Source organism: Podarcis tiliguerta, assembly GCF_965153285.1.
Source record: "Podarcis tiliguerta genome assembly, chromosome: 14".
NCBI lineage: Eukaryota > Metazoa > Chordata > Lepidosauria > Squamata > Lacertidae > Podarcis > Podarcis tiliguerta.
In genome coordinates, this window is record NC_139547.1 from 35,484,248 (window position 1) to 35,495,129 (window position 10,882).

Consider the following 10,882-nt stretch of genomic DNA (forward strand, 5'->3'; position numbering starts at 1 on the left):
TGGAAAATTTAATAAAAATGATTTTTTTAAAAAAGAAAAGAATGTGTGCCATGTGCTGAATTTGGCACTACAGTGGTACCTCAGGTTACATACACTTCAGGTTACAGACTCCGCTAACCCAGAAATAGTGCTTCAGGTTAAGAACTTTGCTTCAGGATGAGAACAAAAATCGTGCTCTTGCGGCGCGGCGGCAGCGGGAGGCCCCATTAGCTAAAGTGGTGTTTCAGGTTAAGAACAGTTTCAGGTTAAGAACGGACCTCTGGAACGAATTAAGTACTTAACCCGAGGTACCACTGTAGTACCATTTTTTTCATCCTGGTGGGAAGAAATATCTCCTTTCCATTTCTACTTAGGTGGGTTTCATCTCATTCATTTATGATGCAATATTCATTTAAAGGTCCAGGTAGCCTTCAAACAATGCGCAGGGAACCATGAATGAGTTTGTGCAGGGGGTGGGGGAACTTTTGCAGCCCGAGGTCCTTCATCATCAACTGGGGTGGGGCGGGGGGGGCATATATGCCAGGGGTGGGCAACGTCAGAGACCAAAAAGTGATCAATGGTTGTAACCTTTTGCACTGTAGGCTACATTCCAGCCAGACAAAAGACGGATGCAGGACAGTAAGCAAGAACACTTAACCCAGTTCAAGACATAGATTGTTGTTAGGCTGGAAGTAAATGCAACCTGACCCCTAGGATCTCTCATCTGTACACAATCCCCTTTGAGCAGAATGGTCTAGACTGCTTATTCTTTGCTTTGGGTACCAGTGATGGTGGCACAGTGGTAGGCAGACAGGTCTGAACCACAATACGAAACCTGCTGTAAAGTTCATCCACTCAAGAGCGTCTGAAAGTAGTCTTCTCTCTGACATGACTTCAAGCGGAGATGGCTCTACCACTGGTCAGAGTGAGGCAGCCACCTCAAGCACCTGATTTTTATGTGCCAGCAAGGGTAAGCAAAATTCTGGTTATTTCCTTTATTACTTTATTGTTGTTGTTCCTCTCTCTGGCTTTTTACTGCCAGGGAGAGGGACGTATGGGCTTTTCTGCCTTAGCTGACAAATTATTATTATTACGATGATGACTATTTTACCAATCTATGCAATTTCCCCAAAGGAATGGACAATAAAAACAGCAAAAAAATAAAATAAAAATATGACAGATGCATTAAACCACACAAAATAGAGGCCAGCTCTACCATTAGGCAGAGTTTAGCAGCTGCTTCAAGCATCAGGCACTGAGTGGACAGAGGTGCATGTGTCAATTTGCCATGGTGGTTGCCCTTGCACCGGCTAAGCCAGACTGCTGCTTTCAAGTGGAGTGGACAATGTTGAAGTAAAATTTGCATTTGTTGCTCTTCCTGCTTCTGACTTTGGGCCTGCTGACGCTAGCATGTGGCCCCCAGAGGAAGGAGCGTCTCCACCCCCATCGTTCTGCTGGGATGCTGAGGTCCAGCACTGAGGGCCTTCTGGTCGTTCCCTCACTGCGAGAAGCAGACTACAGGGAACCAGGCAGAGGGCCTTCTTGGTAGTGGCGCCCGCCCTGCAGAACGCCCTCCCATCAGATGTCAAAGAGATAAACAACTACCTGACATTTAGAAGACATCTGAAGGCAGCTCTGTTTAGGGAAGTTTTTAATGTGTGACATTTTAATGTATTTTTAATCTTTGTTGGAAGCCGCCCAGAGTGGCTGGGGAAACCCAGCCAGATGGGTGGGGTACAAATAAATGATGATGATGATGATGATGATGATGCAGAAGGGGACTGAAACAGGTTCCCCACCCTTGGTATACTGCATGGAGAGTACCATCTTGTCCTTGGACAACATTAAGCTGCCTTTACTATTCATCTTAAGTGGGAAAATACCTTGGCCCTAGGGGGACATTCCAGGGGGAAAAAACTTTACCACTTTGGTTCTGGCCCTGGGAGAAGCTGGAAACTTGTTTGTGAACTGTCTCTGCCTGATAGCGAGGTCTATTATACTAATAACCACAAGAGAGCAGTGGAGAGTTTTGCATGCTAACAGCATATCTTTAAAGGCGTAGCATGCTGCCCCAGAGGATTGATCCGGTAGGAAGTGAATGCAGAGATAGACAGCCATTCAGAACAAGCGAGGATTTTCCTTATCGTGTGCATTGTCAACTATGGAAGCAGCAGCCTCAAGATGTGATGACTGGCTCAAATGGCTTTAAAAGATCATTTAAAGCACATGGCTTCCCCCAAATAATCCCAGAACCTGCAGTTTGTTAAGGATGCTGGGAACTCTAGCACTTTGAGAAAGTAAGTTACAGTTCCCAGAATTCTTTTAGGGAAGTGGCACAATAGGGCTTGAAATGTATTGTGTGGATGTGACCCAATTCTTGGAGGGAGCTTATTAGCCACAATAGCAAAGCAGTGTCTCCAAATCCAGTATACCTTTGTCTGTCATATACTGGGGGAACTTAGGGATGCGGGTGGCGCTGTGGTCTAAACCAGGCATCCCCAAACTGGGCCCTCCAGATGTTTTGATACTACAACTCCCATCATCCCTAGCTAACAGCACCAGTGGTCAGGGATGATGGGAATTGTAGTCCCAAAAACATCTGGAGGGCCGAGTTTGGGGGTGCCTGGTCTAAACCACTGAGCCTCTGGGTTTGCCAATCAGAAGGCTGATTGTTCAAATCCCCGCGACAGGGTGAGCTCCCATTGCTTTGTCCTAGCTCCTGCTAACCTAGCAGTTCGAAAGCACCCCAGTGCAAGTAGATAAATAGGTACCGCCACGGCAGTAAGCCAAACGGTGTTTCCATGTGGTCTGGTTTCCGTCATGGTGTTCCATTGCACCAGAAGCGGTTTAGTCATGTTGGTCACATGACCCGGAAAGCTGTCTGTGGACAAACGCTGGCTCCCTCGGCCTGAAAGTGAGATGAGCACCACAACCTGATAATCACATTTGACTGGACTTAACCATCCAGGGGTCCTTTACCTTATTACTGGGATAGCTGAATTGTGGATTAGTTATTGGACCTGGACTGGGTGACCAGGCACATTTGTACATTTTGTAATTTGATAAGCTATGGAACTTTGCTGTTTTGATCTTTTCTTTTTATTTAACAAAAAATAATAATTCTGTGGTATTTTATATACTGTGACTTTATTGTTATTTTTAACTGAAAATGGTCTAATAATAGTTATCGCCATCATTTGGTTTCCTGTTTAATTATTATTAGCTCATTTTGAGAGTTGATTTTAGCATGCAGCTATATTAACCAGCTTCATTTCTGAAATATACTCGGAGTCCTGTAGTGATTTCATGCTCCTTATTGCAGCTTGTAAAACAGTGAGTTTAATTGCGGCCCCCCCCCCCAACCTCAGGCTTTTATATACATTATTTACAAAATGAGTCCCGTCTGATTGGCTGATTCTGCTTCCCTCCTGGAGCCTGATTGGTCTTTTCCTACAGGCCAATCAATTGTTGCATTCTACGATCCTACCAGCCTAATAGGCTGATTAACTTCCTCCTGGAGCCTGATTGGTCTTCTCCTGTTAGCCAATCAGTTGTTGCATTCTAGGATCCTACTTGCCTATTGTTCTAGGATCCAAGCTTAGTACATAACAATTTCCACATAACCGCTGCCCCTGGAGACCTAGCAAACAGCCATCCAGCATTTTGGCTCTTGCTGTATCCCTCCAAAACTTCTTCCAGGCTGCCATGGTGTTGTTTGTCTGGAGGAGGTGTAGAGAAGTGCTGGGGAGGGGTGCCTACCTGCCTCTCTTACTATGTTGAGGCACTCTTTAGAACAGATGTAAAACTGGGGTCTAAATGAGATCTCTGGTCAATCGGCAGTCAAATGAGAAGGTTCTGCGACACCCTTTCGTTTAACAATAGGAAGAACAAAATTACATTTTCCACCCAAATGACGTTGTGGAAATGAAGGAAGTCAACATGGAATGGCTGCTTGGGTGAAAGGGCTGTGAGTTCAGTTCAGTTCTGGGACTGAAAGCAAATCCCCAGATTTGGAAAAGGCTCAGAGAAGGGATAGGCAAATCTGTCAATTTTTGCTTCTCATTTTTCCAATCTTTTCCACTTTAGTTCTCCACACCAGTTTGCAGATATATTTTTTTAAAGTCCTCATCAAAATTTGTCAGTACGGTGCATACAATATAGGGCAAAGTGTACATAGAAATGCAATACAGTGGTACCTCGGGTTAAGTACTTAATTCGTTCTGGAGGTCCGTTCTTAACCTGAAACTGTTCTTAACCTGAGGTACCACTTTAGCTAATGGGGCCTCCCACTGCCGCCGCACCACCACCATGCAATTTCTTTTCTCATCCTGAAGCAAAGTTCTTAACCCGAGGTACCGGTATTTGTTATGTACTGAAGTTCTCACCCTGGGCCAGCAGGGGGATACTGTAGATAGTTCAGGTCCACATATGCAAATAAGGAATCGAAAGTGACATTCAGTGATTGGATAGTTACAGCGTTCTAGTGGAGCTCTATATAAGCAGGCTGGCTGAACCCTTCAGTTCAGTTCTGTTCTGGCCTGTGAATAAACAAGAGTTTTTGGAAGAATCTCTGTGTCATCTGATATGTTCACCCACAACTTAACAGTATTATTTCTGGGTTAGCGGAGTCTGTAACCTGAAGCGCCTGTAACCCGAAGCGTCTGTAACCCGCAGTACCACTGTGTTTCCCTGCAAGTTACTCCTAGGAAGGACTTCCTGACAGTAAGAGCTGTTCAACAGTGGAACCGACTACCTTAGAAGGTGGAAGAATCTCTTTCATTGAAGGTTTTTAAACAGAGGTTGGATGGTTATCTGTCAGGGATCCTTTAGCTGTGATTCCTGCATTGTAGTTGTTCTACATGACCCTTTGTGTTCTTTCCAACTCTACAGTTCTATGACTCTAAAGCCACTCCCGATATCAAGAGGGGGTGGGGTTGCGGGCACTCGTCCCGCGACTGCAGTCTCGCGGGGCTGGGAAGCCCCGCGGGAGTCAGGGGATTCCCTAGGCTCATTAGTATGTACCTCCCCCGGGGCCAGCCAATCAGCTGGCGTGAGGGGCGGGCCTGCCAGGGGTAATTTAAGGTCAGGGCACCCCCGGCTCGCCCCTTTTCTCCTCTCACCTGGCACCAGGTAGTTTTTCGGCTCCAGGTGTACTTCGGCTTCCTTTTGTTTTGGCTCCAGAAACTCCTTGGTTCCTTCGATCCCTCCGTATCAGCGTAGATCGCACGGCCGGCGCGGGGGATTTTTTCCACGTTTTTCTCCAGCACATTCCGGGATTCGATCGCTGCCGTCACCACCCAGGACCAGTCCCACAGCCGTGCGAGGGCTGCCCAGGAGGGCAACATCCGTCGCTTTCCTAGCTTGCGGTTGCAAATCGACCGCTTGAGCGCAGCAGCGACGGCAGCCTCCTACGGACTCGAGGGCTACAGCGGTATCAGGATCAAGCGTGTGTGAGCTGCTTCCGCGCTCACAGAGGTCCTTTCTTGTATATTTGGTTATTCTACTTAATTTAATCCTGTAGCGCAATCGCGCTCCCCGCAGGCGCGGGGATTGCTGTGGTTTGGTTGTGTGTTGGTGGCTGTTTGCCATCGTGGTTGGCGGCGGCATTTGGTTCACGCGTTCACTGCATCCGTAATATCTCCTCTCTGTGAGCGCGCAGTGGTGCGGTTGCCTTAGCTTATAGTTCCCCGGCAACAGCCCTCCCGGTCGCCAATTCGGGTGACCACGTGATCACGTCCGGCGGCCATCTTGGTAGAGGCATTGGGCGCCGCCATTTTGGAAGTGCCTCTTGAGACCTCCGGCGGCCATTTTGGGTGAGGGCGAGGCAGCGCCGGCCTAGCATTAACGGCCGCGTTGGGTGCCAGCCCAGTAGCGCTCCCCATTCCCCGCTAGTAATCGCAACTACTAATACTATTGAATATTAAAACACTATTAATAATACTAATAATAGAATAAAATAAATAGAGTATATATATATATATATCATTCTTCCCGGCGGCCATCTTAGAAGAGGCACTGGGCGCCGCCATTTTGAGAGTGCCTTGTGGGAGCTCGTGCGGCCATTTTGGTTGAGGGCAAGGTAGTATAATTTCAGGGGAATAAATATATAAATAATAGAGATAGTATAACTCCAGCGGAGCAAATAAATTAAATAAATATTACATAAATCGATAAATACCTAAATAAATAAATAGTTGGATACATTAAATAAATAAAGTAATAGAGGAATAAAAATAATATACATATAAAATAAATAAATAAATAAATATAAAAAAATAAAATAAAATAAAATAAAATAAAATAAAATAAAATAAAATAAAATAAAATAAAATAAAATAAAATAAAATAAAAATAAATAAATAAATATATAAATAAATTAAAAAAAAAATAATTAATTTTGAGCTGTAGTTTTATAACCAGGCATACACGATTGCCTCATCACAGGGCGTAGACCGTTGGGTGCGTGACCGCCGGTTGCGCGGAGTGATAGAGTAGCTTATCAAATCCAAACTCTTCTCCCCGCTGCATCTTTAAACATACCAAGGCAACCAGAGTGTGCTAAATTTTTGGTTTCAGTCGTCGGCCGAGTGGCTGGGTAGATATACCAAATCCAGTTGTCATCCCGTCTGTTTTAATTCAGACACTACTACATCTTCACGCTCTCACGGTTTTTCCTTGTTAGTAGAAATTGCCATGGCAAACAGGGGTTCAGCGCGGTCAGCTCAGGCGAGTGGGGCCTTACTGCCTGCCGCGCAGGGCAACCCCCAAGCCCTAGTGCAGCTGTTCTCGGCAATCCAAAACTTCTATGCTCAATGTGGGCCCACGACGGCTCAAGCCTCTACCATAGTTGAGCTCTCCCAGGAATGTATCCCAGATACCCCTTCCAGCCAGCAGGCCCTTGCAGGACCATCCACCTCTGCAGCTGCTGTCACATCTCAGGGCGGGGCCCAGTCTAATCGTCCTCGTACGCGCTTGCAAACCGCACGGACCCAGAGGGATAACCCTGCCCCCCAGAGGGCTAGGCCCGCCCCGCAGAAGGCCAGGACTGCGGCTACCAGGGCCGGGCCAGCACGTTCTGCTCCCCTTGGGGGAGGCCAGGACGCAATCGGTATTCCTAGTGTTTTTCAGGAGTCACGGCCTATCCCATCGGAGGGAGCCTCGTCGGATGAGGAGCTGCCTCCTCAGCAGGCGGGTGAACCAACTGACGACCTGGAGCCTCAGGGCAAGTCATCCAGAGGTGGGAAACGGAAGGAGAAGAGGAAGCACGTTTCCAAGAAGAGAAGGAGAAGGGACACTTCGGACTCCGAGGATGAGACAGGTACTTCTTCCTCTGATAGTGACAGCGATGCGCCTATGGAGACATACTGGGGTGAGGGGGAGGAAACGGGTGCCCCCGCGTGGGTACATGAGAGACGGGCTAATTCTCACCGAAAGAAATTCAACGGTACCCTGGAGTGGAGGGATGGGGCCCTCCTGGAAGACACTAAGGTGTCAACCCACGCCGCGACGGATTTTATCATCGGTAATCACCTCTCTAAGAGGAAAAGAGATAAGATCCTAAACGGCGACTATGTAGATGTGTTCTCCCTACTGCCCCCTGTCCAGGTGAAGGGAAAAGGGGAGAAAAGAAGATATCATGGCAAGAAAAGGTACAGAGCACCCCGGGTGGAACGTACGTTTGAGAACTGGCTTAATGGTTATCAGGTTTTTATGGGAATAGTTTCGGGGGGCTATCCAAAGCGGGGTATGCATCTTGCATCCTACCTGGCGCACGTGCGTATGGCCCGGGAGTTAGCAGGTGACGAAGCCGCCATCGCTTATGATGAAGATTTTCGGAGGAACGCCTCGCAGTTGTCGTCCACCCGCTGGGATCAGATGGACAACAACCTGTGGTTGGTGCACGTGGGGCCCAACATCGAAAAGAAATCTTATGATCAATCGAAGCCCGGTAAGGCGGATCCCAAGCGCCGCAAGCTTTGTTGGGACTTTAACAAAGGATCCTGTCAACGCTCCTCGTGTAAGTACTTACACGAATGTGAAAAATGTTTAGGCGGTCACCCGGCTTCCTCTTGCTATAAGAACAGGCAGCAGCCCTTTCGGGGCGGCAGGGGTCACCCTCAGCAGGGAAATCAGGGTGCCCCCGCAAATGTCCCTCACACCTCCCGCGGCGCAATGGGGAACCGCTACTAACCTCTCCCTAGACTTGGCTCGCTCTCCGATTAATTTGTTGACATTAAGATCCCTTCTAAATCAGTACCCCAACAGGCAGGCCGCTTTGCTGCTGGAGAGTGGGTTTTCACAAGGTTTCAGAATCCCGGTGTCAGTTAACCCTAACTCTAACTGCCCCCCTAATCAAAAGTCAGTGCTTGAGAGGCCAGACATCGCGTTAAAAAAGATTCAAAAAGAGATAGTGGCTGGCAGGGTGGCAGGGCCATTCGTGGAACCCCCGGTTGATCGGCTGCATATTTCGCCGTTAGGCATAGTCCCTAAGAAAGCACCCGGGGAATTCCGTATGATTCATAACCTGTCCTACCCCAAGGGTGCCTCGGTTAACGATGCTATACCCCAGGAGCTATGCACGGTGAAGTACGCATCCTTCGACCAGGCGGTGAAGCTGGTCCGTGGCTTCGGTAGGGGCGCCTTTCTGGCGAAGTGCGACATCGAGTCGGCATTTCGCCTCCTCCCTGTCCATCCGAGAGACTATCGTTGGTTGGGTTTCAAGTTCATGGGCCTTTACTTCATCGACAAAGCAATGCCCATGGGGTGCTCCATCGCCTGCGCCGCCTTCGAGGCCTTCAGTACCTTCCTCGAGTGGGCCCTCAAATTTAGAACAGGCGAGGGTGGGGTGACTCACTATCTGGACGATTTTTTGTTGGTGGCAACGGACGCAGGGGACTGCTTGGCTCTGCTACAGACCTTCAAGGCCTTAGCGGGAGAGCTGGGCGTCCCTCTGGCAGGCGAGAAGACTGAGGGCCCCGTCACTACCTTGACCTACCTGGGCATCGAACTCGACACCGTGGCTCAAACGTCTCGGTTGCCTGCAGATAAGTTAGCCACTCTGAGGGAGCTTATCTCTCAGCTGCTGCCTCTGAGGAAGGTCACACTCAAGCAGATCCAGTCCCTTCTGGGTCATCTTAACTTTGCCTGTCGAGTAGTCTCTCCGGGGCGCCCCTTCTGCAGAAGGCTGGCTAAGCTTTCAGCGGGCTTGAGGTCACCGCACCACAGGGTCCGCCTACCAAAGTCCGTAAAGGCGGATCTCCAGGTTTGGTTGCACTTCCTTGATGGCTTCAATGGTATATCACTGTGGCAGGACTGTATGGCCCTGCAAACCGATTTTCAAGTACACTCAGATGCGGCAGGTTCCCTAGGTTTCGGTGTCTTCTTCCGAGGGCAATGGTGCGCGCAGCGTTGGCCCCCGGCTTGGCAAGGGAAGCCCATACTTAGGGATCTAACCTTCCTAGAATTTTTCCCCATAGTCGTAGCTATACATTTGTGGCCCGAGCAATTTAGAAACCGTAGGGTATGCTTTTGGACAGATAATCAAGCGGTGGTCTCAGTGCTGAATAAACAATCATCCCGCTCCCCCAGGGTGGCGTCCCTACTGAGGTTGTTCGTCCTATCTTGCCTCCAGCTAAACCTATTTGCCTCTGCTAAATTTGTACCGGGTGTTGATAACGACATTGCGGATGCTCTATCTCGATTCCAGATGGATCGCTTTCGCATGTTGGCGCCGGATGCACAGCCGCTGCCGCAGCCATTCCCGGAACATCTTTGGAGTATTGGCAACGAGAAGCTCTAAAGGGAGTATTGTCGGCTGTCGCGCCTTCAACCTTGAGGTCCTATAGCAAGGCGTGGTTGGATTTCACATCCTTTCGCCAAAGGAAAGGGCTATTTAGGATGGGCAGGGCCCCGGCGCAGTCCGAGGTCATCGAGTACCTTGTGCGCCTTCGTGACCTAGGTCGGGCCCCTAAAACACTGAATATCCATTCGGCCGCCATATCGTTCTTTTCAAAGACGCTGTTTTCGGTCGACCCTTGCGCTCACTTTGTGGTAAGAAAGATGCTTGAGGGCTGGCGCAGGGCCCAGCCCCCAAGTCGGGACGGCAGGAAACCTATTACCCTTGATTTACTCGCCGCAATTCGAACTAGGCTCAGGGCTATCTGCTGGTCTACTTACGAGGCAAGACTATTCTCTGCCGCCTTCTCCTTTGCCTTCTTCGGCGCATTGCGGATAAGCGAGGTGGTCTACGAGGACCACCCTAGCGCGAACTCCAGGGGCCTCCTCTTGGAGGATGTGTCCTTGGCTAACTCTGAAGTAGTCTTAAAAATCCGTAGCTCAAAGACCGACCAGCTTGGCAGGGGGGCCATAATACGCCTCCAGGCCACCCAAAACCCAGGCCCTTGCCCAGTGCGGGACGCCAGGAAGTTCCTGTACGTAAGATCTAAAATCAACGGCCCCTTCTTCATACATGAGGATGGTTCCTGCTTGTCCAAACATCAGTTTACGAGGGTGATGCGTAAGGCGATCGGGGACATAGGGCTCCCACCAGAGGAATACGCAGCCCATTCCTTTCGTATTGGGGCAGCCACCACCGCGGTTCACATGGGGCTGCCAGCGGAGCGTATCATGGACCTTGGCCGGTGGAAATCGGATGCGTATAAGGGATACATCCGGAAACCTCGCTAATTTCCCCCGCCTCCCTCTCGCCCCCCCCCCCCGATCCGGCTCTCTTGCTTTATTGTTACAGGTGCTGGGCAGATTCGTCTGTGGATCGTGGGACACAGTATCGTCCACTGGGCAAGAGTGAGATGGAGTGCTATGGGCGAGCGGGCTGAGCTAGACCTCCCAAGCAATGTTGTGATCTCTTGGGTGGCCCGCCGGGGGATGCGCTGGCGGGAGTTTC

General features: G+C 49.4%; 1 protein-coding gene across 1 annotated transcript; it reads left to right on the forward strand.

Annotated features, from left to right (window-relative positions):
* Positions 1-9,876: 9,876 nt before the first annotated feature.
* LOC310664775 (integrase/recombinase xerD homolog) lies at positions 9,877-10,665 on the forward strand (the record flags this gene model as incomplete). Its single annotated transcript, XM_083414325.1, has 1 exon — positions 9,877-10,665. One exon carries the CDS (start codon positions 9,877-9,879, stop codon positions 10,663-10,665), a length of 789 nt encoding a protein of 262 aa, XP_083270451.1.
* Positions 10,666-10,882: the final 217 nt, after the last annotated feature.